At 35.6% G+C, this 26,592-nt stretch overlaps 1 protein-coding gene across 5 annotated transcripts in view; it reads right to left on the bottom strand.

Moving 5' to 3' along the window:
- TBC1D32 (TBC1 domain family member 32) overlaps nt 1-17,635 on the bottom strand; it is a 74,620-nt gene extending 56,985 nt beyond the window's left edge. The window contains exons 1-16 of one of the 5 annotated variants that reach the window (XM_071437793.1): nt 17,393-17,635; nt 15,146-15,300; nt 11,343-11,504; nt 9,995-10,172; nt 9,297-9,368; nt 8,015-8,140; nt 7,055-7,133; nt 6,799-6,899; nt 6,651-6,712; nt 6,015-6,159; nt 5,225-5,284; nt 3,644-3,743; nt 3,239-3,376; nt 1,751-1,843; nt 1,361-1,503; nt 528-652 (exon numbers count right to left, since the gene is read on the bottom strand). In XM_071437793.1, the coding sequence (XP_071293894.1) occupies nt 528-652; nt 1,361-1,503; nt 1,751-1,843; nt 3,239-3,376; nt 3,644-3,743; nt 5,225-5,284; nt 6,015-6,159; nt 6,651-6,712; nt 6,799-6,899; nt 7,055-7,133; nt 8,015-8,140; nt 9,297-9,368; nt 9,995-10,172; nt 11,343-11,504; nt 15,146-15,300; nt 17,393-17,461 (1,808 nt within the window). In that variant the 5' untranslated portion in view covers nt 17,462-17,635. The other 4 variants (XM_071437765.1, XM_071437772.1, XM_071437782.1 and 1 more) reach the window with 4 other exon arrangements.
- Nucleotides 17,636-26,592: the final 8,957 nt, after the last annotated feature.

Genomic DNA, 26,592 nt, shown 5'->3' with positions numbered 1-26,592 from the left:
TTTTAGCATCAGCTAAGTATATTCCACACATATGAATACACTGATCTTAAGTTAGGTACAGTGTTACACATGGCAGCTTCTTATACAAGATCCGTCTCTGCTAGATGTACTGAAATGTGAATGCTACATTAAACATATTCTTTCAATAAATTTGGTTAGTTTAAATACTTATTCTAAAATCAAACAAAGAAAATTGAAGAAGAGAGGCCTTTGGTCTGAAAAGTAACATTACAAGTATAATGGAACTATATTCAGAGAAAGGAAAGCTCTCACATGAATTAGAAAAAGAAGAAAAACATTAAAATCTCCCTTATTACTAGTGTTTCTTTACATTGTCATTTCACCTGGTTCAACACATTAATATCTCCCTCATACATTCTATAAAACATTTACTACTTTAATTTATAATCAGATATTTTACTCAAACAAAACCAAAACGTATCACGTTATAGATAAATGAAAGATGACAAAACGAGTCTCATAAGAGCAATGTAATTCATTGAAGTGCTCACTAATGCCACTCTTACCTGTCTTTGGCATTTTTTTCATTTTCTCCATAAAGAAGAAGAGAAAGACCATCTTCTGAAGCAGCAATCCTTGCCAAAATATCAGCTACATCAAGTAAAGTAGTTTCAAGGCAGTTGATATACACCTATTTGGAAGAAGGGAAAAAAAAAGAAGCTTCAAATTCAATGGTTTTGTGAAAGCTGTTTTTCAAGTCTGTCTTAGGTATGCAGAACCTGAAGGTCACCTTTCTGATGTTTTCCTAATGTCTTAAACACAGTTAACAGCTTATGTTCAAATGTCATTACACAGAAATCTTCATCACAAAGGACACTAATTCCCAATATTTTCATAATCCCTATAAAAATGTTTACAAGGAAAAAAAAAAAAAGAGAAAAAAAAGTTTTCTTTTATCAATCCAGAAAATAGTAGCTTTCCATGGAGAATTATATATTTTTATTTACACTAGTTATTGAGAACACCTAACCTACAATTTGCCAACTGAATTAAAAAATAAAAAGTAGGCTGCCTTTCAAATAGAAGGTAGAGAAAATGTTCATCCATTAAATATCCAAGTGACAACAGAAGCCAAAACCAATGAAAAAAATTAAACAGTGTGTTTTTTCCCAAGGAAACAGTCTCACTACAGCATAATTTTTGCTACTATTCACAAGACTTCCATGTCAGACCAATCATAGTAACAGACTAAACTATTCAATGCACACTATGATAGTCAAGGTATAAAATACCACAGAAGTTACCATATTACATGAGTAAATAAACATTCTACATAGAAAATATGAAAAAAGTATAATATTCTATACATGTAAAAATCATTTGGAAGATTATTACAAACCTCTGTGCCATTCAGCAAACTTTGGACAGGATGAAGCAGGGCATCTATCACTGTGTCTGTATACAAACATTCAGCAGCACATCCTGTTTGATCACAAAAAACCTGCAGAATCTCCATAACAAGACTTTCTGGAGAATAATTTTCTGGTGAACACAAGAAATATTTATTTATATTTTAACTTACACAAATATCTCTGTATGATTATGTAGTTGCTTCTGAATTATTATTAATTTTGTTAAGTCCTGATTCAATATAGTGGGAGGAAGAATGGTAAGGGTGAAAGGGAAGAGAAAAACTGCTTTAATAAGAGAGACAAAAATTGCAAAAGAAGTTATCATATGCCTCATTATAAGTAAATATATTTACGTATAAGGAAAAAAAAGCATTTACCTGTATGTGCTGCCAAAGCTGTCTTTGGGTAACTTGGAGAGGAATAAATAAGTTGAACAAATAATACCAACACATCAGTTATGGATATAGTAGCTATTAAAAAAAAAGAAAGAAAGAAAGAAAGTACTTTGTAAATTAAAGACTAAGTTAAATTTTCCAAATAAAAAATGGATTTTGTAAATATATGTAAAGAATGCTTTGCTGTAGAGAGGAAATAATTACGTCCAAGTTATAAAGCAAAGGACATACATGTCCATGGGACTCTACTAAGGTATTTCATGATCACCTTATAAGACTTGATCTTGCTCTCAATTTAGCCAGTTGAAATTTTGCAATGTCTTTCACTGTTACAAATGACAGCCAACACTTGGAAATACTGGCTGTAGAAAAAAAAGCATTACCTTTCTATTAGATTAAGTGAAACAACTGGTAAAGAGAGAAGGTGTCACACAACTCTTTCTCAGTTTTTGTTCTCAGGTCTGGAACAAAAACAACAAATGTAGCTAAATGCAAGATAGGAAAAATTGCTCCAAGTTTATATTTAATTATGTTAATAAATCAGCCACTTTGCGAGGAAAGAGTTGCCATCTATGAAGCTGAGAAGGACACTATTAAGAAGAGAAATGGCAAGATTGTTACATTTTATAGGAAAGAAATAAGCAACCACCATCCCTGGATCTCTGCTGGATGGGTGTTACACTGGTAATGCATAAATGACGAAAGCACTTTATTAGTAGGTATTTCTTACTGTTCTACACTGGATCTATCAAGTCTTGGTCCTCTAACCAGAGGGACAAAAGGCAAGTCACAGAATGAGTGTCCAGTAATGTTTGGAATTATACGTTGAATTAATAGACACTAAAGCAATGGAATGCTACAATTGCCCTCACACATTTCTGTTTGCCAGCCCTGCCCCATGTAGACTTCTCTGTGTGTTGAAGAGCTTTTCCATCTCACTTCTTGTGTCCCTATTAACACCTCTGTTCCACAGGTATGAAACTTTTCTTCTACTTTTTTTTATCTTAATTAACAGATTAAACTCAGAGCACTTGTTTTCAATTTGCAATTAGCTTGAAATACTGATTTTTCTCTCACACCTGAAAACCAGTTTTGGCCCCTGGACATATCTCTCATCCAACCAATTACATCAAATGGTTTGACAGAAACTATTACTCACACCTAGAAAAAATGAATCACTTACACACTGATCCAACTGTCCTTCCACACAAAATTAATGTATTAGAAGTAAAACACACAAACAATCCATTTAACCACATCCATCAAAGAATAAAAAACTGTGTATAAATTCTCATATATAGATATATATACACACATACACCACCTTTATGAAAGTTTCCAGGCTCAGAATTGGTGAACAAAGTATTGTTCTTCAATATCCACAATATTGCAGTGAAAATATATAAATATATATCAAGAATGGATACAGTTTTTCTGAATAGGTTCCATTTTCCTCAACTCTCCCCCTACCTTTTTTATTTTTCAGCTGTACTGGAAAGAGATTTTGGCCTTCCTTATAGATCAACAATCTTCCTAAAAGGCACAGTGAATGAACAAAATAGATGTACTGCAATTCTGGTCCAGTGTAAGAAAAATCCTGCATATCACCTATAACAATAAAGCAAAAAAATTAGAACTTTACTCTTGTAGTTTACTTCACAGTACCTAGCTGCTTCCTGCAACACAAGCAGGTCATTTTGGATATAAAGACAGCTTAAGAAATTAACCACTGCTATTAGTTTTCTCTTAAAGGACAGTCATTCAACATCTGGGGAATGGAAGAGATAGAACATCTTTCTCTTGAAGTAGCATGCTCAAAAGCCTAAAGAATGGGGATGTATGCACATATAATGTGAGACATGCTAAGATACTCACTACAGTGCTGCTGAGAAAAGTCACCAACTTTGGAATTTTTATTAACTGCTGACTTGCAAAATTCAAAATAATCAAGACATTGCTGGACTGCTGCATTAATCTGTGGAAAAAAACACAAAATAATAAAGTACCTGATATTTCACAATAAACTCATTCTCTCTTGCATCCAAGTACTGTCCCTTAACACAAGAACTTAAATATCTACTTCACTTCAATGACTTCATTTTTCAGTGCTTTGGATGCATTAACCAAGAGAAGGCAAACTTTTACAGGGCTATTAAAATATATCACCATTATTAATACATTATCACACAACCAGTTCTATACACATAAGGACAGTCTATGAAAAAGAGTACAGAGAACATGGAAGAGTTTTGAGAAGTCAACAGCAATCTGTGAATGCCCTATTGTCATTACTGTGGAAGATTTTAAATTTCCACAAGTGAAAACCTTTTTTTTGAATACACTTACTATCTCTAGGTTTGGTTACCAGGTGCTGCAGTGCTATTACTGTTTTTGGTGGTGTATCACTGCCATAGCACTATAATCTAATCAAGGTATATAAAAGTTTAAAAGTTATAAGCATTGTTGTAGCAAGGAAACACAAAGCACATTGTCCTGGTTTCAGGTGGGGCAGAATTTATTTCTTCTATTTCCTTATGATCTGAGAAGAATAATTAGATTTATTACAGCTTGGAGCTGCCAAGATTTATTCACAAGTGTAAATATGCAGGCATACACAATAAAAAAAACCTCCTACCTTAATCGGATGCTTACCCTTGCTTATAAATTAGATTAGACTACCCTGCTTATGGACTTTCTATTATAAACTCTGTTGCATGGATCATGCTTTATTCTGTCCTGTTCTATGCACACAGATAAAAAAGAAAAAGGTCTCTCATCTGTGTCCTTTCTCCATCTTAAGGTTTTATTGGTCCCATATATTTTACATTTGATTTCATTTGTATGACAAGATTTTATAAAACATAGCCAAGTCCTGTTTAAATGAATGGATCTCACATCTAAAGCAGTCTTATTAAAAACAATGAAAATTCTACCCTAGTAAAGAGATCTGCCCATACAAAATATATGATCGGATTAACAACTATATTACTAAATATATTTTCCCAGTTTGATTTATCTTGCTGACTTTGAATCCTTTATGATTCAGAGAATACAATGGCAGTTTGTTTAGCCTCTTTTCAACAAAAATCCAAATTTAGCACAGTGTATTTACAGTATTTATCATGCATCATTTGTCATTTTTATGCTTTTTTGGAAATAATTCTAAATATGAATGAAACACAACAAATTAATACATTATAATCCTAAGTAAACACCTGCAATAAAATATCCGAATTCCCCTTACACAGAGCTGGCCATATATGCTTCTTTGTATTTCTCTGGGCAATCTTTTCCAATGTATCACCACCCTGACAGAAAAAGAAGTTCCTCCTAATATCTAATCTAAATCCACCCTCTTTCGGGTTCAAGCCATTACCCTGTGTTCTATCAATAAATTTTATTTACAGACTATTATTGCATATATAATCAATAAAGTATATTAATAGAAGTACTTACCAAGGATTTATATTTCCTTTCCAGAAGCCTAAATACCACTCTTCTGCTGTAATATGCATGCTTGAATGACAAAGAAGATGTAATGTGAACTACAAAGAAATGTTCTGGGTTTTAACTAAAAAGTAGAAATTATCTCTGATTCTGTTCTAGTAGAGATCCCATATACAGTACATATTCAATGAACTCCAGCTCGTGTAAGCCAGTATTATACTCAACTAGAGACATTTGTTTGCAGTACATTTATGACAAAAACCTCCTACATCATTAGAAAAAAGTGTAGCAGAACACATAGTTAAAAGAGAAAACCAATAAGTACACAAATGCTAAACTATGCATTTTGAAATTGCCAAGTAAATCCTAAATTGTAAGTTTATATATGGTAGGCTGGAAAAAGTTCTAATGTCCACTGAAATTAGCAAGTTGTGTGTAGTGTGTAATGTGGTCTAGTGTAATAAATGTGGTCTTTCATGCTCATCACTTCTTCCAAACAAATACTTGCATCTTTTGGTGGCTGTCAGTCAATTCCTCCAAAGAGAGTGAGGACACAAAACACAGAAAATACTCCTAAATTTCATGAAAACAAGTAACTGAACAGAAATTGAGGTGGAGAGTAATACTGAAAAGCAGTGGACATGGAAGTCTAAAAAAAACCTGCACTTCCTTAATTACAGTTCTCAGTATAGGCTGTTATAGGACACAATAGGTCTGTGATGTCAGAACCATAACTTTTCAAAATAAATGTCTGACATGAACAAGTTATGTGTTGTTGGGTTGCAGGTTATTTGCTTACCGTCCACTTCTTAAACCACACTGCTTTGATATCTAGCAAAGCCAAGAAGTGCATTGGACTCAAGAAATCTGGAGAGGCAGGATGATTAGGCTTGTGTTTTAATGACAGAAGTGACAAGGTACTCTCCACTACTTCTTCCATATACCTTATGACACAAATAGGAAAAAATGGACAGGAAACAAAAAAATCACTGAAGTCCTTCCACCAGTAATAGTCAAGAACAATCTTCTCATAAAACCTTGTTCAGATAAATGATAAATACCAACAGCATTATCTTTAACTTGCTCTTGTATGGACATTAATTCTTTGTAATACCACGAATAAAACTAATATGCATCTATATTCTCCTAAGTTATTACAACTTCTAAGTGCATTACCCTTACTACACTTACATCCAAATTATTTTTGTTCAGAAGTACTTAGACCACTCCAAAAGCTGAGTAAGCAGCTAAATGTGACTACTCCTATGCAACTTCCCCATTTTACTTTTCCCATCCTCTACTTTTATTTCCCCTGTTGTGACTGACCAGCCACTGTGCATACTATAATCAAGCCTTTGCTAAAGTTACACGTATCCTATTTTATGTCAATAACTATTAAATTAAGCAACAGTTAAGGGTTTTGAAGGTGGCATACTTTTCTGGATGTCGGATCCAGGAAGAAGGTGCTTCTTTTTGGTACTCATTTAAAAGGCGAACCTGAAAACATAATTATTAAAATTAGAAAATAATTAATGCATAATGTTTCAGTACTGATAGAAAAGGTACGGAAAGTTCATTTATACCTTTTTAAGTAAACGATTTACATCTGAGTTAGATACATCCAGACCAGCTGAAATATGAAGAGAATATTCTTCAGAAAGAAAGTACAACTCCAAGTGTCGTGCTAAAAAAATAAAGAGAAACCAAACAACAAAAAATCACTTCAGCTCCATGACAACAGTGACAAAACAAACTATCTTATACAATCTTCATTATAAAATTTAACTTTTCAAAAAGTACATAACCCATGAAGTTTGAAATGTAATTAAATGCACATACCTAAACTTGTATAGACTTCTTTTGTCATATTAAATGGAGAAGAAGAAAATGTTTTTGCATAGAACCTAAGAATTTTCTCCTAAGGGTGAAAAAAATCAAGCAATGTATTAAATAGTCATTAACTGTGTATCATAATTGCAAAATAATCAATATATAATTTATTCTTAATATTATATATTATTCATCCAGACATCTGTGCAGATGTTAAGCATGTTTCATAAAAATATAGTTTCTGCTCACAGAAATCTCCAGTTCAAAGGAAATTTTATTCAAATACTTGACCTACAGCACCAATGTAAAGCCTCACTGAGTTATAAAGTAGACCAAGGAACATTACTTTTCCATTCAGAATCAGTAACTTGTTATTATCACTGTTTTAAAAGATATTGTAGAACTCAGGTGAAAGAGAAATATATGACAGCATATGGGCCAACTTTCCTATTTATTTGGTAATCAGTTTAAAATTTGAAGAAGCAAAGAAGTTTAATTGACATAATAAATAATCTAAAAACCATTTAAGCAGCTGTCTTATTTTTTCCTTATCACTGCCTGTGTCATATTACTATGTATCATTTTCTCACCATCATGGAAGCATAAACCTGACTTGAACAGGAAATATTAACATGACCTATTTTACAGAGCAGTTTTGTCCATTCTTTTTACATGAGTTTCTGCTAAAAGAAATTAAAATGTCTCCACCGCCATTAAAAGAAACGCAAATGACTACTTTGGTGTCTCAAAATCCTATTGAAAGCCTATTGCAGTCCTTTAAACCAAAATGTACTGGAATCCTGTATTTCTGCTACTTAAAAAAATAGTTTTTGTGATTCACACACAAATAATAAAATGTTTTGAATCCTGCTGGACTACTTATATGTAAGAGGTGTAACTTCTTACACCACTTTGGTAGTCCTTTCTTTGGATACTAATGTGGTAATTAGATACAAAACATTCCCTTACACTGAATGTTGCATCAGGATCTGCCAGAGAGATTGTCAGATGCTTCCTCAGACTTGGCCAACTCTCAGAGTTCAGGATATCAGAGGCAGGGGCCAAGCACAGTGTCTGCAAAGCTTCTTGGCGAACCTGGAGCAGTCAAAAAGATAAACACCAAAAATCCATTCACAGCAGCCTCTGAAATACGTAGTTTACAAGTCAGAGGGAAGGAGAGAGGGAGGACAGGAAGGAACAGAACCTGGCTGTAGAACAGATAAGGAATAACAAATACTTATCTTCTGCTATATTTTTATGGCTATTTAGACAAAACACTACATCACTGAGTGGGGAAAATGTGTGTATTCTAAGAAGTAATAAAACCATTTTAAATGGGTTTTCAATACTGGATGCAAGGTTTATGTTCTATTTTCTGGCTGTAATCAAATATTTTGAAAGTGGGGAATATAGCTCTCTAAAGCTCTCAGCTAGGAGAAGCAGACACAGTTATTAGACATTGTCTTATACTGCTGAATTTTCATCAGCATTCTAAGTAATTTCAACTAACTTTTTTTTTCAATTCATAGACAACTGTTATCTCTAGCAATTTATTTCATCTTACTGAAACAAATTATAAGATATTTTAATAACATTTAATAGCATCAGACTTTTTACCTGGTTTTCTAATTAAAAAAATTGTTTGTACCACCTCCTACCTACCATGCCTGTTTCAGCTGCCAGACAAGCTCCAACAATTCTTATCAAGGCAACACACTCAAACTGGTATTTTTCCAAGCTTCAAAAATACCAGCAGCTGGTGCTGGTTGTTGGTTAGAGACACAAATTAGTACTGCCACTGACACAACAGCAAACCTAACTTGGATTTATATTTTCCATTTGGCAGCAGGTTGTTGGCAAATCAGCAGGCACCTCTCTCTTTGGACAGGGGTAACTCAAAGGGCAACAAAGAAGTTACCAAGAAGGGCAAGGGACATGGATAGAGGACAAATAATGTTCAGTAACTTTATCATGGAACAACTTTTTTTTTAACTAAAAATGCCAATCTATAGAACATAGATCTCTAAAAAAATATAGATACTTGCAGCAACACTAGTTTTTGAACCAGATGGTTACAAACAATGAAATATTGCATTGCAGAGTAGCTTCTGCACTGAAGGTAAAATAAATGAACCAGCAAAAACAAGTTTCCACTCAGGTACATAGGAATTTGTATGTACATACAGCCTACTCAACAATATGCAATAAACATTCATTTGTATCAACATTTCATTTCTGTTTTTAAACTTACTTCCTTGGGCTGACTAGGGTCAAGCTTTTCTGTGAGCAGCTGCAATTGTTCTTGACTCATGAATGCATAACTCTGCAATGCACATTATAAAATTATCATTAGTATATTTTATTAAACTGAACAGCAGAAGATTAAAATCATCAGTCTTTCTGATACCTAATTTACTTTTAATAATTAGGACTTCAACATTTATACTAATTTTACTGTAAAGTCAACATTCCAAATGTTTTCTGTTGTTTGCCCAAAGTTAAACTTAGAATAATGAAATCACTATAACATATTTTATTTGCTTTACTTCAAAGTTTTTTGTATCTTCAAAAAATCCCTTATAATAATTTATTCAGCAAGAAATGTAGCCTAGTACAGTAGTCTGGAAATGAACTGCAGGTTATTTGGCCTCTAAAGTAAAATCACAAATGTTAGATGATGTACTGATTATATCTTTATCTTCCTATACCATACTTGGATAGGTACTTTGGAGCATATGGGCACCATATTGATCTCATCTTGCACATGATGCCTAAACTAGCTAGTATAAGCTTAGTATTTAAAACTGAAAGAAAAGCAAATAATTTGAGTTTAAGATATAACAAAAATGGGAAAAATTAATCTTTCTCTAGGGCCATTCCATTGACAGAAACTTAACAATTTTGCAGTATCATGCTTATTTCACAAGATAGAGAGAAAACCCATTGTACTTGGTTGAAGGAGGAGTCACTGTCAGAACAGTTGTCTGTGTAATAGCCACTCTGACGTTCTTTCTTTGCTTTACTGGCCAGCTCCTTATCATGCATCCGATCTTCTTCAAACTTGTTAATCAAAGATTCTACCACAACCATCATGACATTCTTCAAGGCATGTATCATTTCTCTGTATCTTCGAAGTAAAGATGATTTTAATATATGAGAACATAAAAAAATAACTATGTAAAAAAAAGAAAAAGAAATCGCTACATCATGAATAACTGAGTATGAAATAATTGGACTTGAACTCACTGAATTTACAGAAATTAATGAATACCAAATCCAAATCTAAAATGAGCAAGGAAACATATATGCACCTTACATGTTTCAGTTAATGGTATTTTAAAATCACAACAAAACTCCTTTTTTTCCCTTCCAGAACCATTCAATTAAATACCACTATCATAATTCTATTTTGCGATATTCTTTAGAAAGAACAACACGAGTCCACCAAAAAGAAGGATCTGTCCCTGAGAAAACAGGTCAGTTCTCATCCTTGTTATTGTTTGTTTCTTTTAGTTCAACACCCAATTTTTCTTTTGCTATAAATCTTGAGCAGAACCAGTGGAAGTGAACATATCACCCTGACTCAAGATCTTGAGTACAGGTCATGCACACAAAATATTTTTCATTCAACAAAACCCAGGTTTTTCTAATTTCCATAAACTGAAAAATAATATCCACAGGGAAGCAATTCAAAATAAAAAAATGCTTCAGAAAAGCATTCTATTGTAAAATGCTCATGTTTTATTTCAAATTATTTTTTACTTTAATGCTAAAATTATTTATTTTACAGTCATCAAATAGACAGATTAGCATATTGTGCTTTAATATCTTCCTACATGTGAAATTAAAAATATAAGATACATTTTTAGTTAATTGGAGTTTCTCCTACCAATTTTAATACACACAAAACCCTAAGGTCCTGATCCCTGAAACAAAATTATACAAACAGCATAATCTAAAAAATGGTCATCCTAACATCTATTTTCCTATTTTCTTATTTTGCAACACATTAAAATGAGCACTGATGCTACAAATCTTAAATACCTCAAAAATTTCACATATTTTCTACCTATCTTTTTTATGCAATTATTCTCAACCTTAAGCCCAGGATGAGACAAAGCATGACAAATTGCAATGTATAGTGGCAATATGTGAATTTCTTAGCAATTATTTTGGATAAAGATTCAGAATTGTTATTGGTTCAGATCTTATTTTTTTTCAAAACACATTATGGAAAAGCAAAAGGAAGACTAAGACAAAGAAGAAATAGAGATGTGAATTACAGGTATATACTCACTCTTTTGATTCACGGGCCTTCTTAGTAAGATGTTGAACAAGTGTGTCATAGCCAGATATTTCACCCTGACTTTGGGCAGAGGTACATTTTTCTGTTTCTTCTTCAATCACAGGTCCCACAGTATTTTTTATGTATTGTCTAAGGTATTTCACAAACTCATAGCTGCAAGAAATATGCAAAATTAAAATGCTATATCTCTTTGACTTCACCATTAAACATTTTCAAAATTATATCAACAACCACTATCTTCTCTCCCAGTAGATCTGTTACTCTGAGGTAAGAAATAAACTTCAGGAGTGTAAAATAACACATTACAGTTTGATTTGCTTCAATGTAGTCGGTATCAGCATATTGTAGGAAGAAATAACACCAAATAGAAGAAACAAAACCAAGAGTTAGTTTACCAAAATGCACATTTTCATTTTGTGCTCCTTCTAAAAGTAAAAATCCACTCAGACAAAAAGGTAAAGATTTTGTAGACAAAAAACAATGGGTATCAAGAAGTTTCAAATTCCAAAAGAAACATTCCTTGTAGCACTCTAAACATCTTTTAGAGTATAAACTGTCTGGTAATATTCTTTATGCATTATACATACAAAATTAGAAAATACACAGAAAACACAGTTTATAAATTAGAGCATATGAGAACACCTATGGCCTGTGAAATTCTATGTGTCATGGCAATACACAGATCTCAATCAAACTGACAAAACAGATCTCTGTGATTACACAAACATATCAAATTCAAGGATTCACCACTTTGCAGTCTTATGATCAGACACCCACAGACACTTGCTAACAGAATAGAATATTTAGAGGGAGATCTCAAACTAAAGACTCTCCCTGGGTCCTCCAGCTTCATATTAGCTATAGAAACTGCTAAAAAGTACTGCTCGGAATAAATCAAATTTTCTTTTTGGTTAGTTCTGTGATTTGTGTAAACGGCGAGGCAAACAGAAACACACAAAAAGTAATCACATAGTTAAAATAGATGCATAATTTTATTTTCATTTTATCAAAAGTAGATGCATGACTACTTCATGTTAACTTGGATTAAAAAACCCAAAACACAAACAACAAAGCACACAAAATTGTATCATGATAGATACTTTCTCACTGGATTGCCTACCTCAGGTTCCATCAGGTATGTCAGTATTTTTCTTTTTCCCTACCTTTCCATTCTTGTTCTCAGTGAAAGTAATAGAAATATGTCTCAAGAAAGATGCAACATATGTTTATTTTTGTCTTCATTTGTGAAATTGCACACAACTCTCCACTGCATGAAAGCTTTCATGAAACTGATTCCCCTTTGTTTTATAAGGGCAACACTTCCTGGGTATCAGTTTTTGCAGTGACTCCTTCACTCTGAAATATGCAGTAACCACATCACTATTCACACCACTACTTTTATGTCTGAGGTTCTAGTCTTCATCTTCTGCATTATTCTTCTACTTAGACATGTTTTGTAACAATTATGCATTTCAGCAATGACAATACTACTTCTTCACAAGCAGAATCAATTCAGACTGATCTGGTAAGACTTACAAAGGAATCACACTTGGCAGTTAAAAATACCTCTAAATGTAACAGAAAACATGCTACTTATGTGATTTAAAATCCTTTTGTCTACTACTGCACAGAAATTTTGTACTTGATTCAATTTTCCTTTTTGTTAGCTTTCTGAGGATCTTGCATTTCTGTCTTTCCAAAGTGGGAACAAAGGGGAAGGCCTCAAAATCTGGTAAAATTACTGTGTCAAAATAGGCATGAGGCAGAAACAGTAGAGCTCAAAATGCTGAGAGCAGCAGTGGACAGTCCAAAAGCACACACTACTAATTGTCACAGACATATTTTATGAAAAATCCTTTTGTTAGGATCTTTTCTCCTGAGAAGTTTCAGCTTCCTCATGTTTTGCTGCTTTGGAATGTGATTTGGAGAATTGTTTACCCAGCATGTGAAATTGTTTCTACTTGATGACCAATGACAGACACCTGTGTTGAGGCTGTGAGCAGTCACAAGATTTTATCATTCCATTCCTTCCTTTGCTAGCCTTCTGATGAAATCCTTTTCTCTTCTATTCTTTTAGTATAGCTTTAGTGCATAATTTTTTTTAATATAATATATATCATAAATAATAAATCTGCCTTCTGAAACATGAGATGAGAGTCAAGACTATCATCTCTTCCCTCATCCTGGAACCCCTGTGAACACCACCACAACTAATAACAGAGCTTGCAATCTGGATGGATAGGTTAAGGAAAAAGTTTCTTAATGGCCTCACTTATAAATGACCATATGCCCTCTCTGACTTTCCATGAAAACCAGTCTATACTGCCATGGGTCACAAACAAGACAAGAATACCTTCAGAAATACTGCAGTATCAGATAGTAATCCTCATGTTCTGAATTTAAAGATCACTTGATTTTCCATTAAATGTAAATTTAAAGTGTTCTCATGAAAATAAGTATTTTTAGGATCACCAATTTTCTAACATAAAAGAAAGAGTAATGGATGCCAAGGTTTCACTGCTGTAAAAGGAAAAGCTATATAAGCATTGCTTCAACCACTTACAGACCTTACTCCCTCACCCTGGGTATTCTATTAGATTCTTAGAAAAAATGACAGAAATAATTTTTTTTGTTTGATCTTTATTGTATATATCTTCTCTAAATATTTTTTTTTCTTTCAGAAATACATGTCTTTCAACTTTGACATGTTTACAACCAAATTATTTTACTCTCATGCTTGTCACCCAGCAACCTATTATTCAAAATTCACAAGAGTAAAAGCAACAGTGTAATTCAATACATTGGTAACAAAAACTAAAACTGAACTAAAATACCTTTTAAAGAATCTTCAGAACACATGAAACCATCAAGATTTTAAAATTACAGTGAAATTTTAGATAAACCCTAGTCTGACTTCACTTATTTGCTTTTACCTAACTCCTACCACTGACAAAGGAACGCTAATACCCAAGTAAATTTAAGAGAATGTAAATAGTGCCACTTGTGAAAAAACTGATAGGGAACCAGCTTTCTCAGAAGTCAGGTCACAGAGCTGTTTCTTATTAAAATGCCCTCAGGTTATTTCAGCCTGATATTGTCTTGGCTTGTGATAAACTGTGTACTAAAAATCTCCCATGCAGCAAAAAAATAATCAAGTTATAACATCATGGAAAGGAAAGAGCAGCATATGATCTAGAAATTTACATTGCATGTGAGGTCACACTGTCAAATCTGATTTATCAGAAGTGTGATGGGGATACATTTCTGTTTTACTTAAAGCATAAATCAAAACAATTATTAGAACAGATAGATAAGATAGACACGTTCAGTAATATAGGCCAGAGAGAACAATCAAATATGGAAGCCAAATGGCCCTCTGAAAAAGTAGTCTATTTTGAAAAACACGACTTTGGTGCCTAGCAGGTGTCAAATATACTGAGAGTCTCCAGTGACTACTTCTTCTAGCTCCACATGTGCATTTAGTACATTATGTGTGCACATGCATCAGAGCTTTCTAAATTCGTCTCTCACAAACAGCTCATGAATTACTACTACAGCAAAAATATATTAGCAAGAGTGGATGGGGAAAAAAGCAAACCAAGAAAATGGCAACATGAATTTTATTCTTTAAATTAGCATAATCTGAGAGTTGATTAGCGACAGGAATATCTACATATGTATAAATACACACACATTTACAAAGCAATATAAAGTGTACACATTTCCCAGGAATAGTACAGTTTAAGACATATCAACTTCTTCAAAAGACTAAAAATAGCAAAAGATATTTTTACTTGTGAAAATTCTCATCTGTTTCCTCCAAATGCAAGAGAATTTCTTCTGCACATTCTGCTGATGGAGCTCCAGTGATTTTTTCCTTCACACTCTGCAGCAACTGTCTAAGCATAGACTGTAATAATGCTTCATCTTCGCTTGTAAAATGAGACATCTGTAGAAAACAGACAGAAGAATAAGAAACTCTCATAGTTTTATTTTTCCTCAAGATGCTAAGAAAAGCACATATCACTTAAATTGCCACTTTTTTACTTTATCAACAGGATTGTCATCAAAAGACATAAACACAGACAGGAAATAGCTGACAGAGCTTATCTTAAGACCAACTGAAAACAAAACAATCAAATCAGTTTCACTAAAACTCCTGTTTTTTTAGCATAATATTCTTAAAGGACATATTACATTAAGGAAAGCCTAAATATTCCTATTTGTACTTGCCCATGATAGAGGCACAAGACTACATGGTAAGCTAAAAAAATAAAAAGAAGGGAAGGTTTAACAGATGTAATAACTGTATCTTGATAAGAAAACTTTATAAATAATCTTTCACCTGCTTCTCATCCACTATTACTACCCAGTTCTGACTTTGGAATCCCTCTACTCAGAGCTATTGCTGTGCCCATGACTGAGAGTGCTGTCAGCTTTTGCAAGGGCCAGGTGGCATTATCAGAACAGTTTAACTGCCCTGTGCCCTTGTCACAATTCAGTGACCTGACAGAGTCCTGTCAAATTAAATGGAAACTGCTGGGAAAAACTGTGAGGAGAAGAAGCAGTGAAAAATTGGAAACATCTGCCAAGTCCAGAAGACAGACAATCAGTTAAATTTTCAAGAGCTGCAAAAAAAAAAAAAAAAAAAAGAAAAAAAAATACAAGCTCATTTTTGACCTTCAATAATCAATGGCTTAAAAATCTTTATATGCCAAGGAAGACTTTCAAACCTCAGTGGCAGTTTTAGCTTATCTATTTCTAGCCTATATAAGGAAAAATTACTTGGAGATATTTGACTTTTCTCAATTAAAAATTAAAGACTCTCTAAGCACCTGTGAATAAACAATACACACACACTTGGAAGAGACAATATAGCAAAATACTGTTTAAGTATCAAATAGTATCAATGAGAGGGGAAAAGAAAAGCCATATAGCAACAGCTGAAGAGTTATCTTTTATGAAAGGTAATAGTTCATCAAGGTAACACTCTTCTGTGGTAAGTAGCACAGTTGCTGAACATTTTACTTAGACCTATCATTATTCAATATTAACTCAATCATCTTACCAGAAATTTCATTAAACTAAACTCATAGCAAACAAACACAATACCCCAAATCCCTTGCAATAATCTTAACTCACTGATTTGCAGCCTTCTTTTTCTTATAGAATCTCAAAATACTTAGTCGAAGTCAATACACTTTTAGGTCTGTATAAACATCAGACAATATACTAATCCCCTGGGGAAAAAATAAATTGCCAAGTATTTGAGTATAACTAGGCATTTTTAGAGGTGCAAGGTATCCAGATACCCATCAGTGCAAAGTCTTGCCCAGGTTATTCATAGAGAGAAATCATGAGAATATTGCAGCTTCACCTCCAGTTTGCCTCGAAAAGCCTTACCTGACTCATGTAATCACTAACAAAAATACATATCTTATATTTCATTGTAAAGGTTTGCGGTTTGTTGTGCTTGGGTTTTTGGTGGTTGTTGCTTTCGGGGTTATTTCCCAGCAGGCAGAGCCCCCATTCAGTTTCCAGGCAACATTTAAATAGTAATTTTCTCTCTAAATTACAACTTTACCCTAAGCCCAGTTTGGGCAGTCTTTTCAAGGTCCCGGCACTATCGCGAATGTAAATCCTGCCCCACAACTCGGGCAACGATTCAGAAGCGGCCTGTTATTGCCAGCATTTATCCTTACACCAACCTTCGCCTGGGCAGGGAGACAATTTTACCAATTGGAGGGAGACAATTTTACCAACGAGCCGAGGAGAGCAGCTCCCAGAACGCGAGCAGTGCGGGAATCCCTGCCCCTTCTGGCGCTTTACCGCCCGTCCTTCGGCTGCGCACCAGGGCGGGGCAGCAACCAGGATTCCCGGGACAACCCACAGAGGAGAGCAGCCGGTCGGCCCAAGTGCTTCCCTCAGCCAGCGCTGACAGCGCGGGCAAGCTCTGCCCGGGCACACTCATCTCCGCCACGCTCCCCCCGCCCCGGGATCCCCGCATTCCCAGTCCTTGCCCGCAGCCCGCCGGGATTCACCTTGGGCGGCCGCGGCCCTTGGCAACCGCGGCGCCGCAGCCGCCGAGTCTCGCCGGGCCCTGGAAACATCGCGAGAGGGCGCGCGGGGCGCCCGCGCCCCGCCCGCGCGGGATGGCCGTGGTGGCCGCCGTGAGGGGTGCGGGGGCAGCTGCTCCGCCGAGAGCCGCTCCGCTGCCAGCCGGGATGTGCTTGCCGGTACGGGCAATCCCAGCACAGCTCAGGAGCACTCCGCGCTTCCTGGCTTCAGGCTCCTCTCGGTTCAGCCCGGGGTGGTGACCCTCAGGTTTCGCACTGAAATCAAAGCAATGCAGTCATGCCATTATTCCCAATTTACATCAGCAGGGGAGAAGGTTGTCTCAGTAAATAAAGTTATGAAAGGCATGGAATTTTTTAGCCCTCTTTGACTCTCCATTCCTGTGGTGAAGGAACTATTACAAAGATATCAAGTATTTTTTTCTCTCCAACAAATAAATTCAAATAAATTCATAACACAAAAACTTTAATATTAAATAATTTCTATTAGGTCAGCTATAATAAACCAGAATTTAGTTACCATAAGCACTCGTAATGATGTTTTTCAGTGCTTGCATGTGAGGTGTTACATAGTGCATTATCATCCTTTCCTCCTACATTTTTCTAATGATTCTGATGTTGGGTGATGCTAATCTTCCATGATGATGTGTCCTTTAAATATTAATCTTCCATGTAATGCTAATCTTCCCTGAGCACTTGGTCCTTTAACTGAGCCTGTAGCCCCTTCAGTTAACAGAGCTCTACTTAGTTGTGGGGATCCACTTGCACAGTAGAATTAAGCTTGTAAACTCCCATATTTCTAATGCAAAGGGACTATTCAGGAGCAACACAAACTTCTCTTACTACTGGTTCTCAGAAACCGGATTTTGATCAGTTGCAACAAAGTTTCTGTGATACCTTTAGCAGTGAGCTCTTCAGCGCTTGGATGTGGCCAGTGTACCCACAAAATAAAATTGGAAAATTGTCTGCTTACTTCTGCTTGCCAAGGATCTCCAGTAAACTGACCAGAGTCCTGGTAGCTTGGCCATGCACTCTTCCCCATCTTCTAAGTGCATTGTTTGGAATGGGCTACATGTTACAGTAGCTTATTCCACATCCATGCCAGGCTCTTTCTTCACATGCAACAGAATAGTTTGCTTCTCTTCTGTCCTCATACCCACTGAGAGGTGCAGTGGTGCAACACTTCTAATTCCTTTATCACTTCACAAGCACTGATTCAAGTGACAGCATCTCAGTTTCATAGCTGATAAGGAATAGAAAAAAAAAAATCAATGTACATAGTGTTCAGCATTCATAGTCCTTACTGAAAGAGCCTCCACGTTAAGAAGCCTTCCCTATCTTAAAAAAACCTTATAAGAAAAGTTGGGACAGAAAGATGTCCTCATGATGCCTGCCATGTTCCTGAAATCCTTCCATTCCTTTCTACCCTCTCCCACCTTCTGTATTGCATCCAGCTTCTTTAGCCACATTTTGCAGCCATTGGAACCTGGAGCCCTTTCTTGTGAGCAACTCTGGCATACCTCAGATGCCGTTGGCCATGATTATTGGGATGCATCCAGGCAGACACCCTCCAGGGGTGATACTCCAGAGTGAGCAACACCATTCTGAAGTACAGTGTGTTTACATGGATGGATGTCTGTCACATGAGAGAGGCTGCAATCACTGTGAAATTGTTCGTGTGGATTTCACACTGGTGAAATTCCACTCTCTTACTCTAGGAATTCTTTCTCCTTGATAAAAATATTCCAGATGTTCTCCCTCGGTGGAACAAACAGGAAAGCCTGGCTCCTAACCCTGGTTCAGGAAGGCGTGGTCTTCATAAGATCTCAGCATTGTTAGAAAGTCACAGTGCTGACTTCTATAATTTTAGAAACTTGAGGGAAACAATACACAAATTCTTAGAGTGTGTAGCATATAAGGTAAGCAGAGTTTCAAACTATGAAACATTATAGAAATGTAATTTAAGTATTATAGAGAAGTTTAATTTGATATGATTTTCTGTCCATATCTTGAACATGTCCCAGAATTTGAATTATCAGTTTATGCCAAATTTCTGTAAATTTAAAATGTTTCTGCAGTGTCTTCAATGTGACAGACCAGAAAAAAAGAAAACTGTGAAAAACAGAAGAATTTTCTTTACAGCTGGTGGTAGTAGAGGAAACAGTTTGTGTTGGTGTTCATGTCATTACAACCAGGACACAATTTCTCTCCCCTCTTTCTGCTCTTTCTGACTTTTCTCTTTTCCTTCACTGTAACTTCCCACAAGACCACTCTTTTTCTGGATGACACACAAAGATTTGGAGAAATTTTGATTTTATATAGTTGATGCAGAGCTGTTAGTTTCTCCAAGAGTCTTTAGCTATGACTTTCACCAACTCTATATGTAGAACCTACTAAAGAAACTGGGGTTTAGAATCTGATTAAAAAATTTAGCATAGCCAGTATCTATTGAAATTTCAGTTTATCAGCCTCTCCTTGGCTGATACAGTTTTCAAAGGACTATATACCAAAGAACTAAAAGGGAAGGCAAACTCCACTTGACTAAGACAAACCCTACCAAAACAAAAGAAAACCAACTTTCTATACTCCCTTTTCAGAGCTAAATTAAGATCAGAAGGAGCCAAGGTGTCCTCACTTTAGAGTTTCCCAAACTGGGACTAAGATATAAAAAGGAATAAATAAGTTAGGAAAGCAGAAATAAGTGTGAATTCTGGTTCTGGAGGTAGCACAAGAAGTCTTCACCACCTTTCTGCACACTGACATCCCTTAAGCAGTGCTTGAGACTCCAAATAAAAAATGAGGACACTTCACCAGCCTTGTATGAATGCTGTGGCATTTGTTGCCCTCTCACATCACACTTACGGCAGTTTCCCAAATTTGGAGGAACAATATGTTTTAAGATATCATTAGATCATAATCTAATAATATATATCAAAAAAAGGAAACTGCTTAAAATATTACAGCTGATGGGAAAATCTTTTAAAATAATCTCCAAAGGAAATTTTCTGTCTTGGTGACCATCTGTCCTTTCCTCCCTGTGCACTCTGGGGAAATATTAACCCCTGGATAGATGTTTCCATTAAAACAAACACTCAGGAACTGGTGGGTAAATGGTCACGAGGGTTGCAGGCTGCAGCACTTATGCGATCAGCTGCTCTTAGAAATCTTGTGTTAAAACACATGCAAAGAGAATTTATGTCACTTCCATAACGGGGAAAAAGTAGTGTCCTGACAGGTCTAAAGTTACATCAGATGACTTTGTACGTACCTGTTCAGAGCTAAGCTGGTATGAGATGCATGTAAACTATTACAGGAATCAAAAAATTAAATTGGGTCAGTTTGCTTTGGTGATTTAACTTCAGTTATGCTGACATTTCAAAAAGACTGAAGATCTTACTTTGCTGTTCCTGATCGCTTTTTTTCTGAAAAGTGAGAAACTGTCAGGAAATCGATAGGACTCTTGCATAACATTGTAAAGCATCAGCTCTGAACTAGCCTGTCCAATAACAATCAGGAATGTTATTGATTAAAAATATAGCTTAGTGAATATATAGGTACTGATTTTTCCATCTGTATTTTATGATGCACTTTCAGTAGATGCTCTGCTTGCAGTTGGAAAAGTAACTACTGGAACTGAGGTGATAAAATTTATATTGCAATGCTAAATAACTACCTCAAAGAATCAAAGACAAAATAAGCTTCAATGACAATGTAAATATCCAAATGCCAATAAAACAATTTTCTGATCCACAACTTTCTTTTTGTGAACTTCAAGGAGCCAAGGACATGTATTACTAGCTCTGACTGGCCTTAGGCAGATCTCTTAGCATCACACTTAGGTCTTTATTGGAAATTGAGAATAATAAAATTATCTTTATATGCCATTATGAAAATTAATCTCACGACATAATAACCAAGTGGCCTCATAGATCTTGACTTTATTTTCCATTTCTTTTCTAATGAATATTTTGGTCCTTTTTTATCATATGTTTCCTGAAGGTGGCAGCAATATTCAGGACTTGCGTGAATGTCTGACTTTTGAACCTACTGACCTGTAATGCAGCATTTCTTTCAATGTATATGTATTTGTATTTATGGATACTAATAATATGTTTAAATCAAAATTTGAAGATGTCAGTATTGTAGTTGTAGACATTTTATGTACAATATCATTAGAAAATATGAAGAAACTATGTTGACTTGGAGTGTTAGAATTGCTTATTCTTTTGTATGATAAAAATTCGTAAACAAAAGGAGCATTCCTAAAGTATTAAATATTTTTAATTAGCAATTTACCATTGTTTGTAGTTAAAATTATCCATTTCATTGTCTTCATTGAAGCCTGCATTGTATGCTTTTTCTGAAGTGAACTGTAAGCTTTTTTATGGGGCCTACATCAGCAGTTCAAAACACTACAAATGTCATGTGTGATCACTAAAGGAAGATTATAGTCTGTAGGGTTTCTTTCAGTTCCATTCCTCCATTTGATGTTAATCATTTAAAATCACTGCTAGAGCCGATCAGGCCAACTATCTCAGAGCATTGCAGGGTTTCAATTAAAAAAAAAGAAACTTTAACATTTCTCCTTTTACTGCAGATGTGGTACAATGCATTTTTGTGAAATGCTTCTGCTACTGAAGCAAGGCAGTTGCATCAACATTAGAAGTACAAAATCACTTAGGGAACTTTTGTCGCCTTTCATTTTTCTAGCAGTTTCCTGGTCAGGGAGTTGCAGATTCCACTGCAGTTTTAATGGAGGATCATGGAAGCCCACAACAATATCTCTGAGCAGGGCTTTCCTCCCCTTTGTCTTTCTCTAACAGAACTGCATTATGCCAGGTGATTCTTTTGCCTGCAAGTCGTCTGTCAGCTCCAGGGCTACTCTCACAATGCATCCAGGACAAAGGCCCAAGGACCAGTACTGCTGTCCCAGAAATGCCACTTTGATGCAGGGTTCCTCAGTACAAGAGAGTCATGGAGCTCTTGCAGCAGGTCCAGCAGAGGGCTATGAAGATGATGAGGGGACTGGGGCATCTCTTTTAAGAGGAAAGGCTGAGGGAGCTGGGCCTGTTCAGCCTCAAGAAGAGACAGAGGGGACCTCATCAATGGCTGTCAGTATCTGAAGAGGAGTGTCAAGACGATAGAGCCGGGCTCTACTCAGTTGTGCCAAGCAATAGGACAAGAGGCAGCGGGCAGAAACTGATGCACAGGAAGTTCCACCTGAATATGAGGAAGAACGTCTTTACTGTGCAGGTGGCCATGCAGGCTGTCCAGAGAGGTTGTGGAGTCTCCCCCACTGGTGATGCTCAAGAGCCATCTGGACACAATCCTGTACCATGTGCACTAGGATGACCTGACTTGAGCAGGGAGGTTAGGCTAGATGACTTCCAGTGGTTCCTTCTATCCTTACCTATTCTGTGATTCTTTCAGTTGCATAGCTGCCAATGGCCATGCTTCTAAACAAAATGCAAAACATAAGAAGGGGATTTCTTGTGAATTTTTGCTGGTCCAAACGGACTCCCTAATCTTTGCATAACTTTAGATCTGAATGTTTCATCCTGAGAGAAAAGAAATATTTTTTTTTTCTTTAAAGTAATCTCCACTCCTAAATATGCATGGAACACAAATGCTACAATTTTAAATTATACTGACAGACTTCATTACATATTGTGCTTCTTAAGGAGTTTGCTCAGCAAAACTGGTGGCCTTTTTAGTAGTTGTATATGAATATTTCTGTGCCTTAGAATTGTCTATCTTTCTTCTTGTCCCTACCAATGACTGTTTATGCTACCTCCCAAAACAGTACTTTGATGTTCTGAAGTTGAATATTTTTATAATTGCTCAATTTATGTTCATCCTTAGTAAAGTATTGCTAAAGTAACTTCCTTAAGATTTCCTCTCAAGATCAGCATTAATTCCTGTGCTTGTCACAGTCTTCAGCTCCTGTGAGACTGTGAGATCCTATTGCAGACACTGACTGCTATTCCTCTTTGCATTTCTGCTCCCTCTTAGATTTCTCTAATATGTGTCACTGGTATCACTTCCTTTATTACACCATTATTACTACAAAGCCTGCATAAGTGATTTTGTTACTTGTGGTTTGTGTTGGATGACCCTGCCTTCTCTTTCCTGTTTCTCATTTGTCTTCTGGAAATTTTACCAGTCCAGATAAACTACTGCTCTCCTTACCCAATGGCTTATCCTGCTATAGTTCTGAATCCCAGCGTCAAACACAATACAGCTTCCTTCCTGGATCATCAACCAAGTGCTGTCTGTAATCTTAATATTTGCAGGGAGTCAAATACTGGAGACATTTGCTGTGTAAGCTGTTGTTTTATATTCTCTTGTTAATATAAGTTATAGTCTTCTTGTAAGAGTCTCTTCTACAAGTACAGATTAATCTGACCAGATGTGACGCACAGATAACTTTGTTCTGTTCATTTTTGGAATGTTGTAAAATGCTTGAAAAGTAAGCAAATCGTGCTCTTTGCTGCTCGCTTGAAGCTGTACTCTTCTAAGACAGGCTCAGGAAGACAGAATTTGGCCCATCCTTTGCCATGCTTTATTCCATTGTGTACTTTCAGTAACATGAACTGTGTGCTTTGTTTTTCAAATGTTTTGTGTCCTAGCAAACTGTGACCTCCTCCTCCAAGTTATGTTTTAAAGAAATAGTCAAAGCATTGCTTGGTAACAACACTGTTTATTTAAATTCCAGAAAACACTTGTTTTTAGTTTTTTCTATTAATTCACTTAGATAATGTCTGTGATCCTAACAGAATTTTACATCTGAGAAAATTCTTTGGAGATTCTGTGAACAAATACAGTGTCTGAAATAAAGAAAAATGGATGAAGAAAAACACCAGTCCTGAATATCTTTATACACAAAATATGGTCTTTTAATAAAAATTTATTTTAAGATTGTTGTGGAACAGAATCTATTGTGCAATGGAATCTTATTAGTAACACACATTCCTTAAGATAATGAATCTAATTTCTTTTTTTAAAAAGTGTTATAGTTTTGCATTATTGAAGTGAATATGCCACCATCGTTTCAATGTAATTCCCGTGAATTTTAATATTAAGGATGAATTTGATTCAGTAAATCTGCAAATACATTTCTCTGACATGAAAGATAATCTCCAAGTAACAAGAAGAATATTTAATATTTTCACTGGTATTTTTTTAGTGCCCTCATGATGTGAGTGAAATTCCAATAGAGACATGATTTTGTCAGTCTAATTCCTTTCACTGAGGAATAAGACAAATACTTCTGTATCTTGATACACCTGCTCACAAATTTTGTAATGCATGTTTTATCATACAGCCTCTAGTGCTGGGTTGTTGTGACCCAAGGGCACAACTTGGCACTTGGTCTTGTTGAACCTCAGACAACTGGCCTTGTTCCATCAATCCAGCATGTCCAGATCCCTCTTCTCCTCTTCAGAAAATTCATCTTCTCAATTCTTTTTTTTTTCAGAGAACCACCTTCTCAGCCAGACAATTGTTTTCTGCACCTGTCTGGGGCAATTCCCAGAAAAACACACACAGAGTCCCTGTTCTCCTGGGTTAGAAGTTTATTTGAATTCACAAGATGACACTCAGGTCTCTTGATTCAGAAGGTATCTTTTTCCCAGGTTTGTCAATGGTCTTGTTTATCATACCAGACCTGCAGTGTGCAAGTCAGTGCTACTGAGAGGGAAAGAGCTGTGATTCTGGAGTAACAGTAACTCTTGATGCGGGTTGGAACTTCATAACTGGCTGTGCAGTCAGAGCAAATGGGAGCATATTCTGTTTTGATAAGGCTGAGTGTAATCTTCATCCCTTTGTTAGGTCAGATGGGTTTTGTGAACTTGTGATTTGATTGGAAACTGATTATTCTGCTGAAAATCCTTGGAGCACTCTATAATAAGAAAAGTATGCTAAGAATGTGATATTTACTGTTTTACAGTCTGATTTCCTTTTGATGCACTCTTTTTTGCTAAACTGAGGTTCCTGAGCTTGCATTGAAGAATAATGCAGTAGCTGGAGGGAAGAATTCATGTGGATGTAGACTCTAGGCTGTTGTAGATTGATTAACTTGATTTATACTGATGGATCTATCAGAAAACACCAGTAGAAGATTCAACCCCAGTTTTAAGGAGGAAGGAGGACATACTCACAGATGAGTAGTTCTTGGCAAAGCTCTTAGAACACTTTAAAAATACCTGCTTCGTTTTTAGAACAATTTTGCTAGCTACTCTAATGCTTTATAGTTTTTATGACACTAAATAATTGTAATGCCATTGTGTTTCATACTATTTATTTTACTACTTATGCACCCTATGGTATTGATGTGTATTATATTGCATATAACTCAATACAATAAACATAGTAGTACAAAAGAGAGTTGGTGGATTTTTATTATAGGTAGCTTATCTACTGTGATGAAAATAATATAAAATTATAGAGAAATTATTATACCCTTTCTTCCTAGTTTTTATTCAAGATATAACCCGTGGTAAATTAGGTGCAATTCCACAAAGTTTTATGGAAGCATAGATCTTGGTATAAAAGAGTAAATAAGCTCTGCTAGGATTTTATGGTTTTTACACTTGTCTTTTAAAATTAGTTTATACTTGTAATGCTTCGTCTCAAAGGTTACTTGAAGATCACTCCTGAGTGTTACTGCACATTCTCAATTGTTTCTGAAGGCAACGAATGCCAAGAATCTCACTTGGAAGACCAGAACCTTTTATTCTTTCTGTTATTTACCCCATGCAGATTTTTCTTGCATGTTAACCACAACACCCCAATTCCTATCCATTAAAGATTTGATACTTAGCTAAGAGAGTAAATTTAGACACTAAATAAATTTTCTCTGGTTCTATGATATGATCCTAAGCTTAATGAGATGAGCTGACCTCTGCAAAAATACACTGTGCAGTTCTCATTTTGTTGATTTAATTCCAGAATAGGACCTAAGAGTCAAAATGAACCATTGAATTTGCATTTTTTAGGCAAACCTTCCTCTCAGCTTTCCATATGTTGAGCTCCACTGAGAAGGGAAAGGGAGGGAAGGAAAGCATTACTTTCCCAAAGGAATTACAAATTCCTTGAAATCTTACACAGCCATGAAGCTTGACTGCAGCATTGTGGTTAAGTACTGATATGGGAGTGTATGTACTTTT

The sequence above is a fragment of the Agelaius tricolor genome, unplaced genomic scaffold (assembly GCF_023055355.1).
Source record: "Agelaius tricolor isolate 1412-34295 unplaced genomic scaffold, bAgeTri1.0.p SCAF_1, whole genome shotgun sequence".
NCBI lineage: Eukaryota > Metazoa > Chordata > Aves > Passeriformes > Icteridae > Agelaius > Agelaius tricolor.
The sequence above is the reverse complement of the archived record's forward strand: the minus strand, read 5'-3'. Positions and strand labels throughout refer to the sequence as shown.